The following is a 22,579-nucleotide window of genomic DNA, read 5'->3' on the forward strand; positions in this document are numbered from 1 at the left end:
GAGTTCCACACATCTGAAGAGATGGATCTCATGGAAAGAGATCAGGAAAAACATGGCAATGTCTGGGCAGACACCTGTGATGGCATGAATTAGGAGTAATTACTGATATGTCTAAATAAACCTGAGAAAGGAAGCAAGGCTAAAAAGGTGACAAGGAAAATCTGAATGAATAAACAGCTTCTGTGGAAAGGAAAGGGACATCTGACTATTTTGAGGGAAACGGCAAAGAGGAAGAATCGGGAGTTGCAGCAGCAGCTTATCTGTACTACGAGTGACAAAGCGTTGGCATTAGTGCTTGCTGATGTTTAAAAAGATGTAGACAAACATCTGTTAGATGTATCTGACCCTGCTTCAGGGCAGGTGAATTGATTAGAAGCTCTTCTGAGATCACTTTCAACTCTGGCTCTGATATGCTTTGTTGGAATGTGTGAGGTTCTGTGCACATTTCACTTAAACTTTACACCATCTGAAAACTTTGAATACCTGTTTCAGAGTGAATTGTGTTTTAGGGCCCAAAAACTTTGAGATCACAGCTTCCTATGTTCTGAGCACTATGTGTCAGGAGCAAAGAGTGCCAACAGCAGAGTGAGTGTATGGACAATCACTTGAAAGAAAGAGAAGTCACTTCCCTTACAGAAGCAGGCATCCTTTGAGATGTGTTGTGCATATGCTCATTCCACAACCTGCTCTCCAACCCCTCTTCACTGCAGTCCTCTACTCCTCTACAGTAACTGGATTCTGCAGTTGAGAGGAAACTGAGGTAGGGAAGCCACACACCCGTCTGCATTCCGGGCTGCAAAACATGAGGAGAGGCAGGGCGCAGTGACATCGTATGGGTACTGCTTCCCAAAGCTTTGGGCATGAGACACAGTGGAATATGCATATGGACAGCACACCTTGAAGCAATCCAGTTACTGTAAGGTAAGTAGCTTCTCTTTCTACTTATTTTTAAGCAGGCAGAGGTAATTTGTGTGCTATTTCAGGAAGGTTATCAGGTGAACAAAAGCCAGCTGTTAAGAGCAGTATCTCTGTATTATAAACTCCCCCAACTTGAAATGTTATTTTTGAAGAGTTGTTTGCTTTGTGAAATTCATACTAAAGTACATTGTGCTTCTCAGTTTCCATTCTTATGTCATTGGATTTGTTGTGCCAAATCAAAAGGAGCTCGCAGAACTAGCCCGAAAAAAAGGATTTAAAGGAACCTGGGAAGAGATCTGTAACAGTCCTGAGATGGAAAAAGAGGTTCTGAAGGTGCTAGCTGAGGCTGCCATGGCAGGTGAGTGGCTGGGTCAATGTTATCAATCCTGAGACAGCACTGTCTGTTAAACAGATAAGCATAGGCCCTAAAATATTTCCTTGCATGTATATATTTAATTGAACCTGTATGAAATGAGATTTTAATATAAAAACCCCTAACAACAAAACATGAGTTGAGTCAGTCTTTTTGTTTCATGCAGCTTCTTTTACTGTGGCAAATAACTGAGGAAAGAACATTAAAACATGGAAGCTTTACAAGTACAGTTCTCTGTATACATATATACAGTATATATATAATGTGTGTATGTGTGGTGTTCTTTAAGGTGTCCTTTAGTATTTTTTTGGCTTTGCTGCTGGTCCTAAACGAGTGTGGGCCATCTGTAGATCCATAACCATAATATGCATTAGGTATCAGACAGTCTCACATGCTACATACCAGTGCAGAAGTGAAATAAACCCATGGTGACAGGGGCTCTCCTGGCTTCCACTTGCATCTGAAATATTTCCAAAACCAAAGCAGCATCTGTGTAGTTAGTGATTTTCAGAAGACTTTCCTTACATTAACTCTTCTAGCTACACTTGTAGATTACTCAGATATTCTGTATCAGTGTCCATAGTATCTCCTAATGAGTTTGTAGCTTGGCCTGTTTGTGTGAAGAAATTCCTTGTTTGTCCCAGGCCTTCCATCTGCCAGTTCAGGTTGACTCTGCCGAGCTCTGGTCTGGGAGGGGCAGAGAGCAGTCCCAGTGGTGGTTGTGGTTCTGTCAGGTGGATTATTCTTCCCCCTCAGTATCTTTTTCATGCTAATTGGCCATGGTCTGTCAGGCTGTTCTGGTGCAGAATGAAGCAGTGGCACAGGGATATTTTGTTTGTTCTTTGTAATAATTTCTGCCTTACTTTTGCCTTTGGCTATTTCTGAGCACTGAGCTTTTTTCATAAGGCTATCAGTTATGGCCACGGAATGATTTTTTGAAATGATCATCAGGAGTGTAAAATTTCCCATCCTCATTTCTTGATACTTCCCTGCAATGGATGTTTTGCAGTTGTTCGGTGTCACCATGACATCCTCCTGTCCCTCTTTGCCCTTTGTCCTCATCCTTTCTACCCTGGATAACTACATGCTTCCAGCAATCTCTTGCTTGTTAATATTCATCTCTTCTCCATATTGCTTGTGAATATATTAAACTGATATTTGCCAGCTCCTGTCCCAGGAGCACCCTCCTGCCATGAGTGCAGTCTCAACACTGCAGCTGCTCTTTCCTTGCCCCACCTCTCTTGTCTGGTTTTCTTCACTGTCTGGAGCACATGGGCAAAATCATTCTCAGCAGCTGCTGTGCTGGAGAGAGCATGTACAAAGTTCCTTTCATTTTTTGTGCAACACTATTCTAAGGAGAATTAAATACTTTTTAAAAATTGATTAAATTTGATTCAATGATTTTGATGTTATTTTATATTTAGTTTTGGTTTTCACTTTGGTATCACAGGCTTTACTTTTAAATACTGTGGGTTTTAGTGGTAAATTGCAAAAAAACCTGAAAAGCCAAACCCAGTAATCTAATGCCAAATGGAGAAAAAGGGACAGGAAAATCTGAAAATGACAGGTTGCATATGATAAGTATACATTTATGTATATTTTTGAAATCCAACTTGAAAAGAGAGGGATTTTTTATTATTGCTATCTGTTGGCTACTTTTCTTAGCTATTTTTCTTTTCTCATATCTGAAACCACAGCAGAAATTGTTGCAAATGATAGTGTTTTGTGCTGAAGGTGTAACATGGAGAGCACTGCTCTCTTTGGGTACAGTGAAGAGCTCCCATATGATCTTAATTCCCTTGACCAATTTAGAACTATAAGGAAAAAACAAACTCCCCCATTTTTTCTAACCTAAGTAGTATGGATTTTAAGATTTTTCTCTCCAGATGATGAGCACCTTGTGCAGAATCTGTTCTGAGGATATAATTTCCATGCACTGAGGCTTTTTTTGAAGTTAGGGAGCTGCACAGACACCTGAACAGCTGGGCTTTATCCCAGTATATCTGTGGAAACCGACAGCAGGTACTAGAGGATCCTGTCACTCTGCTTGTGACCCCACAGGTTGTCAAACCAACCATGGTGGCTTAGAGGAGCACTTCTTCATTTGGGTCACGTGCTTTTCCGTGTGAGAATATAATTTCTACTTTTGTGCTTAACTTTAGGAAAATGGTTCCATTTAGGTTCATTTTAATACATTTCTGTATTAAAAATATTTCTTTTTTACAGCAAATCTGGAGAAGTTTGAAATACCAGTAAAGATCCGTTTGAGCCCTGATCCTTGGACCCCAGAGACTGGTCTGGTGACAGACGCGTTCAAACTAAAACGCAAAGAGCTCACGGCGTTCTATCAAACGGACATTGATCGAATGTACGGAAAAAATGTAAAATAATCCTCCTCTCCACCACTTTGCTACAATGAGCTTGGATCAAATAGGAAATACTTGAATTGCCTGTCTCAACTCAACACTTGAGATCAACACACAAAACCACCATTCCTCATTTCCAGCTTAAACTGTTCTTTCTAATGACATCACCATGACTGGCAAGTTTAGTAAAATGTTATGGCAGCAAACTTGTGTCTGTCTCCTTTTTTCCAGTTTTCTCTGCTACCTTGTCAGTCTGTGGATTTTCCCGGGTCTTTTTGGGAAACCATGATTCTGAAGCCTCAAATTTTTAAACATTTATAAATCCTGTATAATATTTTATTTGTATCTTTAAAATTTGGATGTATATAAAGAGACTTGGCTATATAAGAAGTGGTTATACTGGGGGCCTTTTTTTACCTAATTATTTAAAGATAAGAAGGTATTGATGTTGTGACATTATCTACATTGAAAATGCTTGTTACAAGGTAATTGTTGAACAGAGGACCAGGTTATTTGCTGCTGTGCTATTTTTCTGTGTAAATCTGAGGGAGAAAATGTTTGACATTCCAGCTTGTGTAATACACCTTCAATATGTGCCTAATGGTTACTTTTATTTTTATCTGAAAATGGAAGGATGGTCATGGCACAGCTCTGCCTCAGGGCAGGTACTCTTGCAGATGTTAATTAAAGCTCCTTTAATACAGAAGATGCTATTAACACAGCAGAAGTTAAACCTAAGAATAATCTCTCAGATACAGAAACTCCTTTTTTAAATAGCTTGTGACCATTTCATCCAGAGCTGAATTGTGCAGTGCTAATATGAGTTCTCATCATTAATTTCACCTAACACTTTACAAGCTTGACTGTGTTCTTTTAGCAGAGGGACTGTAGCAACTTTTGTCTTTTCTCATTAGGTTTGGACACTACAGTGGGTTTGCTCTTTTGTTGTTTGGCAAGACCCTTGCTCTGCCCTAGCTGCAACCCAAATCTTCCTGGGGGGGATTTTTAAAGTCATAATGACAGTTATGTTCTCAGCTCACACAGTGCCTAGCTGCCCTTTGTGCCATTAAAAATCTCCCTTTGATTCTTTGTTCTTTTGTGTAGTACTTTTTGCTTTGAAAACAGATATTTGAAGCATTTGTCAGCCAGATTTATATTATTATTTATATTGCTTGGTTTGTTACACCTAGTTCTTACTTTGGGAAGGAATCTCAATTTCTGTTTCAGCAGAGATTCATGGATATTGTTTGAAAAAATGTGGGGGCTCTTTTCATCTTCAGTGAGAGTGTTCAGATTTGTTTCAGATGTAAATTTTATTTTCAAAATATTTCTGGAAAGAATATTCAGGGTTACATGAGAATGTGAAAAGGCATACATCAGTCAACTTTGTGATGAAGCAACTGAAGTGGCTTTAATTTGGAGATTACTCTCATGTGCATCATTTACTTGTAGCACTAAAACTCAAGGTCCTGATGCTCGCTGAGTGCCCTGCTATGGTAGCACACAGCAATGCTGAAGGCCAGAAGCTTAATTTGGGAGAGGGAGTTCCTGCTGTTTGTGGCATGAGGTTTTGGGAGGTATTTGATGTGCAGATTTTTATTTTATAAACCTCAAATACTTTTTTTTTAAATTAATGCTCTCCATTGATTATAGAAAGCAGATTCATAGGAGTTGAAGGTTATCAAGCAGGTTCCCTGATGAAATGATGAGGTGGTTTGTGCTAATTATGGATTTCCTCTGCTGCTGTCCATGGAAAACTTAACAAATGGTAAATTTTGGTGTAAGTAATGAAATGGAAATAGAAGCAACAAAAAGAAATCAGAACCATATTTTTGAGATTACTGATTTTAGATATCCAGATCATAAATGAAAACCTTGTGGTGAATAGAGATAAGACAAGTGTGGAAAAATGACTGAAGAATCCAAATGTGGAAAAATTGCCAAGGCTGTAGGGAAGTGTCACACCATGTATTAGACATACTAACACTTAAATTTGTATCTGTGCTCCATCAACAGGTTCTTAAATAGAACTCAGCATAGACTGTACATTGTTAAAATATTTTTGTGATTTGTAGAGAAAATTAATAAATTGCTGAAGTACTATGTATATCACTTGGTGCATTGTGCAGCAGATTTAAGAAAATAAATCTGCTTTTGGTTAAATAAATCTGAAGTTAGTATTTTGTTCTGCTAAGCGTTTAAATTCCCTTTTGAGAAACTGTGTAAATGAAATTTTTTAAATGGTTTGGAAATCGTAGTTTCATTTTCTTTTTTCTAATCCAGTCACAAGATGGGGTTGCAGTCTAACTGTGCATTTGATGGTACAGTTCAGGTTTTTTATGTTTAAAATGGATATGATATATATAGTTCCTCTTTCATTAGGCATCACATTCACGTGGACATTTATTTCTTCTACAGAACGTGAAAACAAAGCAGTTCATTAAGTTTATTCTCAGTAAGATAGTCTGGAGATGGAAAGACTTTTAAAAATCTTTGTGACGAGTATGGGGTTTTTTTCTTTTGATTTATAGCAAAAGACAGACTCCACTGCTGCTGGGTTCTGAGTCCTCCCCACTGAGGCCACCTGTGCTGGGAAGTGCTGGGGGCTGTGATGGGATGTTCAGGTGTGAGGCTCCCTCCTCCCCTGCTCCTGTGGGCTGTCAGCTCCTTCTGCCTGCCCCCCTGTGCTCCTGCACTGCTGAGCACAAGGACAGCTTTGGAGGGATTGGTTCCAACCCTTGCTAGCTGAGAATTCCCCATCATAGTTATTTTTTAATTTTTTGTGTGTGTGTGTTTCTTCCCATGCCTTGTGTAACAAGAACAAAAGTACCTGCTGGAAACTGCAGTGTTCCAAAGGCTCTGCAGGAGCTGAGAAATGTGAGTTTGGGAGGAGTGGTCTCTGTCACGAGGGGGATTTTGTAATGGAAAGAGCTGTAACTTTAAACAATCTGAGTTCAAACTTAAGAGCAAGGGGCATATACCTCACCTAAAGGGCCCCCAAAAGAGGGGGGATTTTTAACAAAACTTTTGTAAATAAAATCTTACCAGGTCTCTGAATCATTGAAAATTGTAACTACTTACACTCTTGTGAAAATCTTATGCATTTCATTATTAAAATGGATGACCAAGAAATTCCAGGGATGCTGTGAATATCCTTTAAGTTTCACAATTCTTTAAAAATATTCCAGGACTTTAGGCTATCATTCAATCTAGATGTAAGTGTTCTTTACAGAGCATAGCATTTCTGGGGTAGATGACAAATTCAAAAGTTGCATGTCAAAAGGCAGTGTGAGTTTGCTGCTGCTGCAGATCTCACAGAGGCAGGAGCACACCTCAGAGAGGAGCTGGAGCTGAGCAGGGAAAGGTTCTGCTGAAAAGGGAGTGAAAGGCAATGTGTGGCTGGAGCTAAGGACATTACAGGTACCAGCATCCCACTGCTTTACAGGCAGGATGCAGAGAAGGGTGTGGAATCACAACCCTACATTAGGAACACCCTGTAAAGCTTGTATGTTTATGCAGAAATTGCTATAGGACATAAAACTCCTTTGCAATAACCTTTGTCCTGCTAAAATTCACATACTTTTTATTCTCTACTGAAACTACATTTAGGTGATGCAATGCAGCATTTGTAATTTTTATTACTATGGTGTATTAACTACTTTGGACTGGGTATAAAATTGTGTACATCTGTTTCTTTACTGGTAAGAGGAATGATTTTCAACTTGCCTACACCTTGGACCAGGCTGAAACATTAATTGAATGACCAACTGTATATTGTTGTAATGGGTTATTTAATGTAAACTCATTTTCAATGTGATCTTGGTTGTTACTATGAACTGCCTGAACATTGTATATCCTAATTGAGTTATATTGTATGAATTATTTATTTGTAATTGGATATCATGTTTCAAAAATAAAATTAATTTCACAAATTGGGACCTGTACATCCAGTGTTTTCAGTGGTACAGAGTTGATAATATAGAAATATGTTTATTATTGTCAGATGTTTCAAATATGTGTGACCATTTTGAGCTGAATGCATGAGCAGGAATTACCAGGTTAGCCTGGATTTTCACTGCAGGGAAAATTAATGATGTTTGGTCAATTTTTATTTGCATATGATCTGCCATTTACCTGGTTTTAAAAGCACTGGCTGTGGGTAATACCTCTTGTAAAGCTGTAGGCTTATGACACTTTTTTTTCCTATCCAAGTGTGCTAGGGCTTGTATTTAGTGTGTAATTTTCCTTAAGTTTTTGTGTTGAAGGGTCAGATATTAGGTGCTTGCAATTGGACTTCTTAAGAGATCTTAAGCACTTAAAATTTAAGTTTTAATTACAAGCTCACAAGCCATTGCTGGTAACAGTCCAGCCTGGAGGCATCTCAACACTTTTTGTCTCTATTTACAGGTTCCCCAACTGCCCAGGGTTGTAGGGCTGACAAAATGTCAAACCTTCCTTGCTGTATAGCTGATATTTTTGTCTATCCCTTTAACCAGCCATGAGAAGGCTCCAGTTTCCTCTAGATTCAGTTATATCCAAAGTAGTTGTTATTTTTTTCTTTCAGAAATGCTGGGGGTTTTTAAGACTTAAAACTTAATTCAAATAATCTAGGGTAATATGATTCACTTTAACTGGTTTTTTGTTCTTTTTTTTTTTTTTTTTGTTAGACATTCGTAGCTAATAAAATACTGTTAGGGGTCTCTTTAGTAAAGAGAAATAAGGCTTGGAACTATTGCAATAGGAATTTATTATAGCAACTAATTTCAGGAAGGATAAATGTATCAGAAAATGGTAGTGTAGTGATTAGTCATGGGATCCAAAATAGATACAATAAAAATACAAATAAAAACATTGTAGACCTGAGTTGCTATTATTGTCTACAAAAGCATCCAGGGATGGCAGCAGGGAGAAGGAGCGCCCAAACAGTTGGATTTGAAAAGGTGAGTAATATTTTTAGAAACAGTTGTAATACGTGGGAATAGTCTTTTTAAAAACCTGTTGTTATTCCTGTGTGTGTGTGTAAGTTCTGTCTTGGCACTGGAGGTTAAAGGAAGTGCTGGGAATGGCTGTGCTGATCCTGGGGCTGGCACCTGCCCTCCCCTCTCAATGTCCTGCAGATCAAAGGTGAGTGGTGTGCAAAGGTAACTCTGCCTTTCCCTAGAATTGATATAAAAATGATTTGTCTGCCCTCAGCAAGCCAGGGAACAGATGAGAGTTGTGCCTTTTCTTTGTGCTGGACAGCCAGTGGGAGAAAAGCTTCTATTTGGGATGAAAGGTGCCAGTGCTAAATGGGAATTAGGGAATGTTCCCAGGCAGGGCAGCTGGAGCTGCGGGCAGAGCTGGTCACAGTGGGTCTGTGTCTGCCCATGACTGGAGGGTGGGACAGCAGCTGTGGGTGGCTGAAACTTTCAGAGCCTTGGCAAGTATTTACTCTACTCTAGCTATGATTAAAATAGATACCTGTGGCTTTTAGCAAGTAATGTCTCTATGATTTGAATCCCACATTTCATTATATAGACTGGCTTTAGCGTTTTGCTCCTGCTTTACACCAAACCAGTGCTTGGCTTTAGCTGCCTCCCTGCCCAGCAGAGAGACCTTGCACAGGGCTGGCCATCGGGGCACTTCCATCTCCAGGTGCTCCTGGATGGGCATCCCCAAACTGCTGCCTGGTCCCCAGGACAGGGTTGGTAGGAAAGCAAATGCTTTCCCTGCTGGGAGTTGGGTGGGTTCAGTTGCCTGGAGCGCACGAACCCAAAAGGACAGTGCAGCCATGAAATGTCAAAAAGATATTTTATATCAGACTTCAGGGGAACTCAGCACTGCCAAGTAACAGCAGGAAAAAGCACGTATCATATTTGAATCTCTAGCCCCTGAATTCCCGTGTACTCCACTGTACCCTTTCCCACTTTATTACAAGCGTGTGTTTATTTCTTTCCCAGGAGCTGTAATGCCTTCTGTTGGTTGCAAGGTTGGGTAGGTTGTTTGGTTTTTGTTTTGGTAATTATTTGCAGATAATTGAGAGACAACTTTATGAATGTAAGAGTTAAACTCTAATGGAAAAGTTTATATGGCTTCCCACTGATGTGCAATCACAGTAGTGTTTGGCAACGAGCCTAGTGGCTGCTGGCCTTTATTCCTCTGAAATGGTGAAATTTTGACGTAAATCCTTACGTTGAGTAAATTTCCTTACATAAAGTAAATTTCCATTGAGTTTCTGCTACGTTAGGCTCCTAGAGAGGTTAAGGGAGAAAGAAGCATCATTTTGAAATACTAAATTATTAATAACTAAAGAAACTGTCTATCAAATTCCCATAAAATTCATTGTATCCCAACCTGGCAAGACAGCCTGGATGCTTAATTATTAATATAGGCTTTGAGTTAGAGCTTTATCTTAATAATGCTGGTCAGATACAGTTCCATTTTTTTGAAACACCATTTATATCAGAAATTTTTCAGCAACCTCTCTGGTTTTGGTACATTTCCTAGTACCATATTTGTATAGCTGTTTTTAAATCTTAAGCATATAGCTTACAAGACTGAAGAATGATTTGGAAAGCGTAGTTCCTGTTATGTAGTGTAGTTGGAAGATAGATTGTGGATGTTTAACAAGCTGTAAGGAAGCTATTTACTGAAGCTCATTAAGCATTTTATGTTTCATCAGTTCTCTGGAACTCACACACATTTACCGGGTATTTCTGCCAGGTTTCTTGGAAATGAAGGGATTTTGCTTAATTTTGTTGCATTTCAGGTCCTGGTCTGTTCCAGCTAAAGCAGCATAGCATAATGAGCAGGAAGGCTGAGAATGCCAATGAGCAATCTGGCCCGTTCAGCATCACATCCTCTTTCCTCCCCTTCTTGCCAAAGCTGTGTAAGAGCTGTAAAACAACAGGAGAATAAAAAAGGGAGACTTTTCAAGAGTAATTTCTGTATCAGAATGGGTTGATAAGTTATTGAGTGCAGCTCCAGTGGGATATCTGCCTATGCCTCTGCACTCCCTGGGACTGACAGGAACAGGCAAACATTGTGGAGGGGACCTAAAACAGGGCAAATTCAGGGCCAGAAGGGTTTGGGTTGTCCCTTCCTGGTGCAGACCACCATGGAGCTTCAGGGGGTGGTGGTTCCTGCTGAATTGTTTGATGTCTCTCCAAGGGTGTTATAAATAAAATGTGCTAAAGTTTCTCTCAGAAATTTCTTCCATTTTTATTTGCAGTCTTGATAAACTTCTGAAATATTTCTTTGAAAGTATCTCCCATATAGTTATTCCTCCATGGGCTTTGTAATGGATTATCTGAGATTTTATCTCATGACATTATCTGATGATCTGCCTCTCAGGAAGGTGACAGATCTGGTTGGGGGAGGTGTGTTGCTGATGGGGAGCATGCCACCTTGTGTTTTGCAGTAATTTTCCTAAAGTTTTCATAAATAGATGAGATTTGGGACTTTCCCCAGAATTTTTTCCAGTGCTAATAAGGGATACTTGTTTTTAAACCATTTTTCCATTTTCTTCCATCAGTTTTATTTTCTACCAGTAGCTTTTCATTATACCATGGGCTGATCAGAACTTTCTGGTGTGCTTTTTTTTCCACAACTGATGTTTTGTCTTTTTAAATTGTTTTATAGAATTTATAAACAGATGTAGATAAAATGGATTGCTTCCACAGGAGGCATGATGCTCTGTGTAGGTCTTGACTGGCAGAGATTTCTAGACCAGATTTTTTTTTTCTGAAATGCTGGAACAGTGAGGCTGTGGCTGCCAAGTGTCACCTGCAGCAGCCTGTGCTCAGGGCACTGAGCAGGTGTGTAGCCACCCTGTCTTTGTGTTCTTGTGGAAGGGTGAGCTAGTTTGGTGAGGAAAAAGAACTCCATTTGAGAAATGTCTGCCCTGAAAGCAAAGATTTGCTGTCCTCAGTCACTGGCTTGAGGATTTGTGAATGGCCAGTGTTGCTGGCTAGAAAAAGATTGGAAGGGTTTTAGGGCCCAGACCAATCTGGGATAGTTGAAAACTGCACTCCAACAATTCCAAGTATTTGAATTATAATTATTTCCATCTGTTTGTCTTTGTTTATTTGCTTTTTCAAGAAAGCTCCAGTAGTACTCAGAACAGCTTTATTGTGATAGAAATTTCTAGCCCATTGTGACTTGAAGAGTCCTGTGTTGATTCAGTGCAACAGAGCCTTAGAAAGTCTCTTTAGGAACACTTGCTGACACCATTTCACATTTTCTTTCCCTCTTAGGGCTGAGATTACAGCCAGCTCCCTGGCTTCTTTCAGCTTTTTAAGACCTCTTTTAGGAGCTGTTTGGTTCCTTCTCTTCCATGTTCTCTTCTCCCTGTATGTGCTGGTGTGGGGGGCCAGGCTGTGCCCCCCCAAGACAGGGCTGCACCCCATCAGCATCACTCCCTGTGCTGAGTCAGTGCTTGCACAAACCCAGCTGGGCTAAGGGAGCTTTTCCTCCTGACAGCAGCCTCTGAACTGAGCTCACTCCTCGTAAACACTGACTGCAGACAGCAAAGGACACTGCTGTGGTAACCTGTAGCAGGGGCTGCAGAAAATCATTCCCAGCTGACACTGTTCCACAGTCCTGCTTTGGTTTTCTCCCCAGCTCCCTTTAAGAAGAAATTGTATTTTTTTCCCTTTTTTAAACTTTTTGATTTTGCTGCCAAGACCTTTCTCATAGTTTTTAGAGAGAAATAGCTTTAAAGATTGATGCATCTCAAATGCTTGCATCATTTCCACATCTGGTATCTTACTCCTAATTTATAAATCATTTTTAAAGTCAGAAGCGCGTGTCAGCTGCAGCGAAAGACTTTCTGTATTAACTGAGTTGACAGAAGTCTTGTCAAAATTTTTTCTAAAGTATATTGAAACTTTAATCCTCTTCATTATCCCTTCTCTTAATTTGTTTTATTCTGGAGTTTATCCTTCAAGCTGTCTCTGCTCAAGGAGCTTTTTGGTGTGAGCAGGCATCATTTCTGGAGGTGTTTACAGAGGTGGGAGCTGGAGCAGCCTGGCTCCTCTGTGACTGCACAGGGCACCCACCTTAGCCATGGGTCCCCAACCAGCGTGGGGAGCTGGGGACATCAGCAAGTGCCACAGAGCCCCTTGTCACTGCAGCCACTCTGGGGGTGAATGCTCCTGCAGCACTGAGGGAATCAGACCATGTGAGGCTGGATAATTTACTTGAACTGGTTTTTTATTTCCTCGGCTAATGAACTGAAATGTTGGTACTGGTAGTTTCAAAGTGAAAAAAAATCTCTACTGGTGTTTCTCTGCTGGTCCATGTGACAGTCTTAAAAGGCAGCTGTATGAATATCCTGAGGCACAGACTGAGTGTGTTCATTCCCTGAAACTGCAGTGTAAGAAAACTCAGCTGACAGTAGGTGTGAAGGATGGCAATAGAGATTTATACTATTTAAATACAATTTAAGTAATATTTAAAATTTAACTCAGGATTTTTCTACTAGAGCTGACTTGTTTTTTTGCTTTCAGTCACTAAACAAATAAAAAAAGCCACAACCTTACAGGAATTACAGGGAAATTGTGAGAAATGGTTGTAGCTTTTCAGTGACTCAGTTTACAGTAGCAGTTGCGTGCAATAGATGACTTGGTGAGCAGCAGTGACATTTGTTTTCCTGTGAATTTGGGAATCTCCCACAAGAGCAAAGACCCACAGTTCTGACCTGATTCTCTCACATTTTGGATCAAGAAAAAAGCAATACCTTTGATTATTGTAAGAAATTATCTTCCCAGTACTAGTTTATTTATTTTGAAAAGATTTTGACTGTTTCACAATAGCAAAGCAAAATAAAAAAAGTCTTTATCTCTTCTGAACTCATCCTTTGTAGTTTTCCTGCTGTAGTGGAGAGCCTCTGACCTCTCTGGAGGTCATCTTCCTTCTGGGCAGTGACCCAGCCGTGTTTTCCTCTCAGTCCTGGAGCAAGTGACGTGTGCAGCGACAGAATGAAGGGCACAAGTCAGAAATCTCCACTTCTCACACCCAGCATTCATCACACAAACCTCAACAAAATGTGTTGGTTTGGGGTTCTTATCCCTCTTTTATTTGCCTGCAGTATTTTTTTCATAGATGTAAGGATTTCTTTATTTTACCTGTTTTGAGGACTAAGAGCAAGTTCAGCTGAAATAAGACCTGACACAAACCTACCTGAGGGTAAGAATAGCCTGGTTGCTGCAGTAGAGGTTGAACATTTATTACTGTGCCTTGGCATTCATGTTCCTGTGCCACTGTTCCCTCCTGTGGGGGCTAAAGACACAGATTGTTACCGATGCAAGCCCAGGACACACAGCCCTGGGAACCTGCTGGTTACTGAACTCCTGCAGCTCTTGCTCAGACTCACATCTCCCGGCCTGATTTCCCCACTGTGGATTTAGTGTTGCAGAAGCAGCAGCATTTCACAAGTGCTGTGATTGCATCCTAGGAGAGTAGGCTCAAAGTCAGTTTGTTTCAGTCACAATAAAATAATGGGCTGAGATGAGGCTGGCTGGAATTTTTTCCTCTCCCTGACCTTGTCCATGCTGAAGAGCAGCAGTGCTGACTGGCCTCTGCAGCAGGGCTTTCCCAGCTCCAGCCCTGGGATGCTGATCCCAAAAGCTTTGCTCAGGATGAACAGTTTCTGTGCCCCTGTCTGGACCTCTGCTCAAGTCATCTGTGTTTGAACAAAATGGGGAAGCAGCTGAGAAGTGTAGGGGTTGTGCTGTGGCCTTCCAGGGAAGGAAGAGGAACCCAGCTATGGATGTAAGCAGAGAGAACCTGATAGCACTTGAGGGAGAAATGGGAAGGAACAGGGGAACCCGTGGTCATGTCTGCTTTTTAAAGTTTAATTGCTCCTGCCAACTCCTAGCAAGTTGTAATTCAAAATTCACAACTCAGATCCCCAAATGATTAAAGTAATGGATTTAAGATTTTCTTTTTCTGGTTTCCTGGTTATCTGAGGCAGGCAAAAGCCATGGGCTAAACTTAATTTGACTGCTTGCAAGAGCAAGAAGCTTTTTCTCTCACCCTGTTTTCTTACAGCAGCCTTAGATCCTTCAGAAGTGCTTTGAAAGCCGAGGGCAGAAGATTATTAGCTGATGTTAATGGGGAGTCAGAAGTGTGAATGGTGTCTTGGCAACAGCTCAATAGTGTGAGATGAGTATCTCAGTGCTGCAAGGTATCTGATTAAATGGGGGGAGTTGATAACACAGTCCTGCTTAAGACTGCCTGTGAGTCACACAGACTGAGTTTTGAACACCTCCAGTCGTGGACAAATTTCCAGTATTAAAAATCCTGTACAGGTATAGAGGAGATTGCTGCTTGATCAGTTTTCCTCACACTCCTGGGAAGGAAGCCTCCACCTTTCATCTTGAGAAAGTAGTATAGAGTTCATGTAGGTGTGTCGGATCCTCACTTGGTTTTTACTTATGTTGAGTCCATATTAATTGCCCCCACTTTATTGTTATAACGATAGAAATCTAATATGCTTTGTCTGTGGTTTGTTTTGTTAACAAGTTCTTTTGGTTTTGACACTTGTCTTTAAAGCTGGATTTGAACCTCTCCTAAGTTTAGTCCAATAGAAATGTCTCCAGAAATCTGCATTCCCTGTGTGTAATTGGCTACATTGTTTCCTTATTAATTAAAACGATGGCACATAGAATCGGGGGTGTGTCCCCTGCCCCGAGTAGCCTCTCCTGCCTCGGTGCCATGGCAATCTCATCTCCTGAGCATCGCTTGTAGCCATGGCAACTCGGGCTGAGGGGGAGGCTGGGCTGGGGATGTGCAGCTCACTCCTGCTGGAGTCACTCGCTGCTCTTTAGGTGCTGCTGCAGTGGCGCTGGCCTGGCTCGTGGATTTTCCATGTGATAATGAACCTATGTGGTTGTAACTGGACCACTTCTGAAATGAAGGGTCAAGTAAAATAAGAGAAATTAAATGAAAATGCTAATAAATTAGGAATCAGAGCCTAGGCTCACTTTGCTCATAAGACTTCTAATATCTTTAATTTAGCAAAATGGCTGCTTTCCTAAGCTAAATTACAGCAAGGCATGGGGCAATATATTGGAAGTGTCTGAGCACTGGGTACCCAAATTAATGTCTATGTTTTATCTTCTTTTATTTCCTTTTTGAGTTTCATCAGACCCTGAAACCAGTCATGGTGGGGCTGGGTAAAAAGACAAGAGCCAAACGCCAAAAAACCTAAAAAGACAACTTGGTGTTTTAGTGATGACCTGAACTTCCCCACACTGAGATTTCCAGCCATGAGATGGATCTATCACAACTCCCACCGGTAGGAAACCTCTTGTGGTTTGTTGAATACCAAAGAGAGGCGATGTGAGTTGTGTTGGAGAGGGAGCCAAGGGCAGGGATGTACCAGAGAGCAGCAAACATCAAACCCTGACACCCAGAGGTGGCTGCAAAGGAGCAGATTTGTAGCAGCACAAATGTGGTGTTCTGGGGCACAGTGAAGGGGTGACCAACCCTTGTTGCTATTGGCATCAGTGGGGTACAAGGTTATGAGGCAATTTATAGAGCTGAGATGGTAGGAATCTTTTCTAGAAAATGGTTTAGGTATTAAACCCAAAAGGCAGAACATGATTCACCTTTCAGAAAAAACAAACCAACCCAGCGACTTCAGCGGGGAATGATCTCTGTGTAGGTTTGCTGTGCCTTGTGCTGGTTCAGTGCCTGTAACAGAAGAGATTCTCTCCTTAAAATGAAGTGTAGTGGGTGTCTGTGAAGGGGCAGCCCTCTGGCTGCACAAGGGGCTGTGAGCTTCCTCTGAGGAACTTTTGAGATCCTGCACTGCCTGTCAGCTCAGCCCTGCCTTCTGAGAGAGCTGCAGGAGCCAGCGGGGCTGCAGCAGAGGCAGGCAGAGCCTGCTGATCCTGGAGGTGAGTGGTGTGCTATCCTCAGGGATTTCTGATCTGTGCCTGTTTGAGTGACTGCAGCTGCTTTTCATCCTTCACATAACTGGAAGAGATTATTTTTGTTTTATTCACCCTCACATCATGAAGGAGTCCAGAACAAGTTGGTTCTGCCCCTGTCATCTCAACCTTGCACCCTGGAACAGCTCATCACTGGCAATCTTGTGCTGTTTACATTTTAGTTATGTCCTGAAGTAATTTTCAGACCCTGATATTAAAAAAAAAAAAAAGTCTTTATCGATTGGAGTTTATTTTGTTTTTCTTGTTAGTTCTTGGGTTTAGGAAAAAATAATGATATATTTTGACTTGTTGGTTGGTTCAGCAGGAAATCATAATGCTTAATTGTCAAAACTCCTCAATCCCAAAGAACTGACTTTCCAAATTATTTTTTGTGAATTTTTTTTCCACAGTTCTTTATTTGCTTATGCTGCTAGCTAATCCTAATGCTGTTCAGTCTGCATTCACTCTTTCATTTAAATCTGTTATTCACAAATACAAATGAATTCAGATTAATATTTTCTTGGTCTGTGCTCCTATCCCAATAGGACTTACCAGGCAATGAGGACCTGGGCAGGGAACCTTCCAGAATAGAGGCACCCCTCTCTGCTTTCCAATGAGCAACTGTTTCAAATAAAAGAGTCTGACCAAAGCATGGCTGAACTTTGGGGAAAAGGAGGAGAGTTAGGAACTGGAAGCACCCCTTGAGTGTGCCTTGCACCAGCCCCAGCACTGGTGGTGTGAGGAGCAAGATGCTGTGCTGCACCCCCAGGGAAACCTGGCAAAGAGAGTTTATCTTTGAGGAGAAGGAAGGAACTGGTTTGGGCAGCTCTTTCTTGAAGGGTGGTATTGGGAAAGCACTTGGAACCCTGCAGAGCTGTCCCAGCTGAGAGTGCTTCACAAACCTATGGGCTGTGATTGCTATTTCAGGGCTCAGAAAAATGCAAGGTATTTTGCTCCAGCACAAACACAGCAATTTGGCTTGATATGACACATTGTGTTTATAGCCAGTAATGTCAGACAAAAGAAACAGAAGTTATGGACAAGTATAAAGATGTGGTACTGAGTGCACATCAGTATTTTTCATAGTATTTTAGTGTTATTTAAAATCTTTTTTCTATCTCACTTCCCACCCTACTACTATAAGATAGTTGGCTGATTTTGGAGGGGTTTTAAGGAGATGCTTTGGCTACCTGTTTTTTTAAGGTGAAAATGAGATAACTTGGGAGAAATCAAAGGTGAGGGACAAGAGTCACAGAGGAAGAAAGTGGTGGGATGTTTAACTCAGGAGGTGGTAAGCCCAGAAATGAAGGCAAGGACCACGAGTCCCAGTATTCAAAGCAATGGATTCCACTTTGTGTTTTCAGTTCACAGTGGAAGGATTTTGTATATGAGAGTAAGCTGTGTCCTCTTGCCTTTGTACTCCACAGAGCACAAAGCTGAGCCCGTGGGACACAGGGACCCAAGTTCTGTGAGGTGCCTGGAGGGAACAAAGCTCTCCTGGGCTTTGGCTGAGCTGGATTGAATGGCTGGGCAGGGTGAGGGACACAGCCATCCAGAGGGAGGGCTGGACTGGTTGGGATATGGATAGGTCATGTGGGAGAGAGGTTTTGGGGCAGGGAAAGGGAGTGGGCAGTTGGAGAACTCGCTGAGTTGATGCTTTGTGTGCATCCCCTACCACAGCAGGAGGAGTCGGGGCATGCTGGGGCTGGGTGAGCAAGCAGCGGTTCAGAAAAACCAGCACAAACGTTCCACACCCCACAGTGATGTGAAAATAGGTAGCAGCATGTTAAACACTCATCATTCTTTCAGGAGCCTTGCTGAAGAAAGCAGCTAATGGACTCCTTGCCAGCAGTGCAACAGCAACAGGAGCTCAGAGCCTGCTGTGCTGAGCCTTTCTGTCTGCCAGAGCACTCTTTCTCTTCCCTAAGTGGATGATTTATGTGAGCAACCACCACAGATCAAGGTATTATATTAATAACATATAGCATGATATTATAATAGTATCATATTGCAAATAATGCAGCAGTTATGTTGCTTTCAGGAACTCCTTTAACACTTCAGTTTAAGAATTGATTGGTACTCAGTGACGCTGGAGCATTGAAATGCTCGTGGAAGAGTCAGGAAATGTTGTGAATAAGGCTACACAAATTCTTTAGTTATATGACTCAAAGGAATATTTATTCATTCTGTGTGTTTAGATGCATTTTTTTTTTCATTTCCTGTCTGCAACAGGAATGATTTTTTTTCTTCAAAAACTGCATTTCCAGAGCTTATTGGGAAAGCACAAGGTCTCCTGTATCTACACAGAACTCTCCACTTCCTGTCACTTCCTAGTTTCAAGTGAAATACCAACATCATATGAAGAGAAAAGACCACACAAGACCACATGTTGTTTACTTTGGGCTGATTATTCACATGTTACAGGCAGCCAAGAGAGGAAGAGAGTGTTTTCCCCTAAGTTCTGAAAGCACAATTCCATCAAAACAATGGTTATCTTTGCTTTAACAAAATTTTTTCATGTCTACCCATTGAGATATAAAGGATTTCATTTGAAAAATACATCCCCTCTGTTTTTTTTTATCATTTGCAAGTAAACCACCCCTGCCTAGAGCAGGCATTTTTGTGTTGCTAAATTTCTTTTCTTTGGTATTATTTTTTAATAATCCATTTGGGAATTAAGTTTGGACTCCTTCAATCAGCCTTGTTGCCCTGCTGATGTGTGCTCTCTCCCCTGTTGCTGCTCCCCACATGGCCCAGGGGCAGTTTGCCATGGGTGGTGTGGGCACAGACCCAGCCTGGAACGTGGCAGTGATTCCCAGGGCTGCACTCTGTGTCCAGTTGGATGTACCTGATCTGAAGGGTGGCCACTCACACCAGTGATGAGGGAGATGTCACGAGGGCTTCTCCTTGGGCTTTTCCAGGTCCCTTGGAACTCTTTCCAAACGTTTTCACACAGGAGGTATGGGAGGGTTCGGGGGGCTGTTACATTAGCCAAGGTCCTGGTAGTGGAGGATTAGATTACTCAAACTCCATCAGTTGTCCACACAAGGCTGGATCAGGAATGCTTGTGTTAGCTAAAGGAAATAAAGTTTTCTTAACAGTTAAGAAGAAAGAAATCCTGTCCAATTAGAGCAGGCATGATCCTGCATTGTTTAAAACCCATTCTCTACATTATGCATTTAGGGACCCTTTCCCTGCACACTCACAGCTGTGGCTATGAGAACTGATACCAAAATACTGAAACACAGGAACAAATCTTAGCCTCAGGTCTCAGAAATCACAGCTTACTGCTCTCCCTCCTCTGCCTTGCAGAATCCCTCCCTTTGGAGGGGAAGCACGTGCTGTTGCTGCCTCTTTTGTTTACTTTCTGTCCTCTTTGCTGTACACCTGGGGTTCATCCTGTTGATGCTCTTTACACCCCAGATTGCTATTTTCTTCCTTTTGTTGTGTTTCTGAGTATTCTAAAAAGTGAATGCTCTAAAAAGTGAATACAGTCAACAGATGCCAAGATGTAATAGATCAAACTGAAGTGCTATCTTAGTTGCTTCAGCTTGAGAGGGGATTGCTGCAGAGAACAGCAGTGATGTAATCTAAGCTGTGTTTGAAATCCCATGAAGATTCAGGTCAATGGGGTTGAGAGCCAAAATTAATGGATGTTTGCTGTAACAGCTACAGTTAAATGTGGATGTTTCACAACCAAAACTCAGAGGGAGTGCTACAAACGCACACATGCGGAGTGTCTGATGTTGCAGAAAAGTGAATATCAGAGGGAGAGGGCTCACCATCTGGTATTCATGTGAAAATGGAAATCTCACAAGCACTGAAGGTCACAGTGACCTGGGATGTTATACTGACATGGCTGTGAAACAGCCACGGGCTGCTTCTTTCTTTGTGAACTGATTTTGCAGGTTTGGAAGAAATAACAATGAAAAAACATGGGTTGTTCCTCTAAGGCCTTGCAAGTGCTTTCACTTTGGCTGGGCTGGATGCGTACTACTGTTATAGCACTCTCTGTTCCTCTCATCTCTGCCCTACACCTGTTCCTGGGAGAGGAGAGTGAATCTCCCCCTGCACATGTTTTCTGTCCTCAGGAGGATGGAAGATCACTGTGACACTCAGGTTGTAGTCTTTACTGTATGGTGTGAGCTCCTAAAGGGGTAGAATTGTTTTTGTAGTAAATGCCACGATGATCTCCCTCTCTGTTTCCAACCTCTTTTGAATGCTGCGTTTTCAAGAGCAGTGTTAGAACATGATATGAAGTACACCTTAGTACAGAGCAGCTGAATCTACTATTTGACTCTAAAAGCAATGTAAGCTTTGAGTTTATCTTGTGTTTAAAGGTAGTGCACCCAACAGATAATTATATCTGGGGAAGAAAAAGTTAAGGAAAAAGAAAAAAAAATATTTTCAAATCAAGCATCACTACATTCACTGTGTCACATTAAAGGAAAAGGGTAAGGTAATGTGAAGTATAGGTTTCATTTTATTGCATGGAAATCTATGCTAATAAAATAACTTTGTAACCTGTCTTAGCTACAGGAAACAGAATTGAGGATGTGATGACTTTGAACTCAGACTCTCATATTAACCACTGAAAAGTTTGTATTTTTTTAATGTAATTTCTTTTTATTGCTATCATGAGAGTTACCTGTTCCCACTGTTTCCAGTCACTCCTAGCTTTCTCAAATTCACTTAGAGGTTGAAAAGGAATGTCTCTGCAAAACTCCAAGACTCTCACAGCACATGCCTTACAGTAAATGCCAAATTTAGTCTGAACTGTTATTATAGATATCATTGAGGTTTTCTGTTGCTTGTCATCTCCCAGGATCTGAAACCAATTTGCCTTTACAGATCTATGTTGTGTGCTTGGAGGGCAATTGCACACTCTGGATGTGGCTTCTGAGAAATCTCTTGCCTCTGCTAGAGCTGAGACTCCGAGTGCAGATGGTCACCTTGGCTGTGAGATGCTGCTAAACCCTGTATTTGCTTCTATTCATTAAAATATTTTTTTGGTGCTCTGTGTGCAGAGAAGGCCTGAGAAATTTCAAATATCATGAATATGGATCTGCTATGAAGGTTAAATAAAATTTTAATTAAAGCAAACTAAACTCTGAAGTTGGAGAGAAGGCTGAAGCATGCCTCTTCTGGAGTTATATTTGCATGTTTTCCCCAGGGAAGGGTGTAAGGTACCAAGGCAGAGCTGTAGAATTTTACTAAGTTTTTTATAGCTAATAACAGATCAGACCATCACTCCCATTTGGCATCCAGATGGCAACACAGTATATTATGGATGACACTGAGGAAATTGCCATCTTCCTCTGGAAATTGCTTGTGTCAATTTTATGAAGAATGTCATCTATTTCTGCAGCATGAAAAATAAGGGAGAGTGATGGAGAATGACACTGAACCTAGAGCCATGTGTGAGTGGCTCAAATGCCAACTCAGGCCTTGTGCTTATGGGCACAGTGGTTGTTGCCTTTTTGGGTGGTGATCTGCCAGCCTGTTACCGTGCTGTGCCTCCCAACACAAGAAATTTGTAGGTATTATTAGATTAATATCACTTAAGTGGCTGAACTGATGAGGTGTAGAAGCATTAAGAGCACATAGTAAAGCTCATAAATTTCATACTGTTGGTACATTTCATAGTGAGGAGGTATGTGGCTTCTGCTACTTCTGCTCCTCATTGTCTACTCTGGGAATGAGTGCATTGCTGCTTTTGAATTAGCTTTTATTCCAGCACACTCACAGGCTTCACTGAGTTGCACAGAGCTTGGAAGGAGCAGGTGCTGATGTTTGTTTTATGAGAGGCACTGCCAGTAACTTTAGGGGGCTTTGGCTCAGCTCCTCAGTGAGGTATGTGATTTGCAGCAGGACTGAAAGTCAGTGTGTACCTCTCAGTGTGGCAGGTCCTTAAATGCAAGACCAGATCAGGACCACAAACATCTATTTTAACATGTCTTCCTTTATGGTGTCAAAAACAGCTTCAGCTTTATTTTAATTGAAAT

General features: G+C 41.3%; 1 protein-coding gene and 1 long non-coding RNA gene across 5 annotated transcripts in view; both read left to right on the plus strand.

The window, feature by feature from the left end:
* The window catches only part of ACSL3 (acyl-CoA synthetase long chain family member 3), a 48,696-nt gene extending 41,101 nt beyond the window's left edge, over positions 1-7,595 (plus strand). For 3 of the 4 annotated variants that reach the window (XM_058844065.1, XM_058844063.1, XM_058844064.1), the window contains 2 exons: positions 1,119-1,276; positions 3,518-7,595. In XM_058844065.1, coding sequence (XP_058700048.1) covers positions 1,119-1,276; positions 3,518-3,681 — 322 coding nt within the window. In that variant the 3' untranslated portion in view covers positions 3,682-7,595. Of the gene's footprint in view, positions 1-728; positions 922-1,118; positions 1,277-3,517 lie in introns of those variants that run through there. The other variant, XR_009278122.1, reaches the window with a different exon arrangement.
* A 1,108-nt stretch (positions 7,596-8,703) lies between these two features.
* LOC131581825 (uncharacterized) lies at positions 8,704-21,755 on the plus strand. Its single transcript, XR_009278149.1, has 3 exons — positions 8,704-8,781; positions 18,384-18,537; positions 21,426-21,755. It is a non-coding gene; the product is annotated as an uncharacterized LOC131581825 (long non-coding RNA).
* The last annotated feature ends 824 nt before the right edge of the window (positions 21,756-22,579 follow it).

Source organism: Poecile atricapillus, chromosome 8 (assembly GCF_030490865.1).
Source record: "Poecile atricapillus isolate bPoeAtr1 chromosome 8, bPoeAtr1.hap1, whole genome shotgun sequence".
Lineage (NCBI taxonomy): Eukaryota > Metazoa > Chordata > Aves > Passeriformes > Paridae > Poecile > Poecile atricapillus.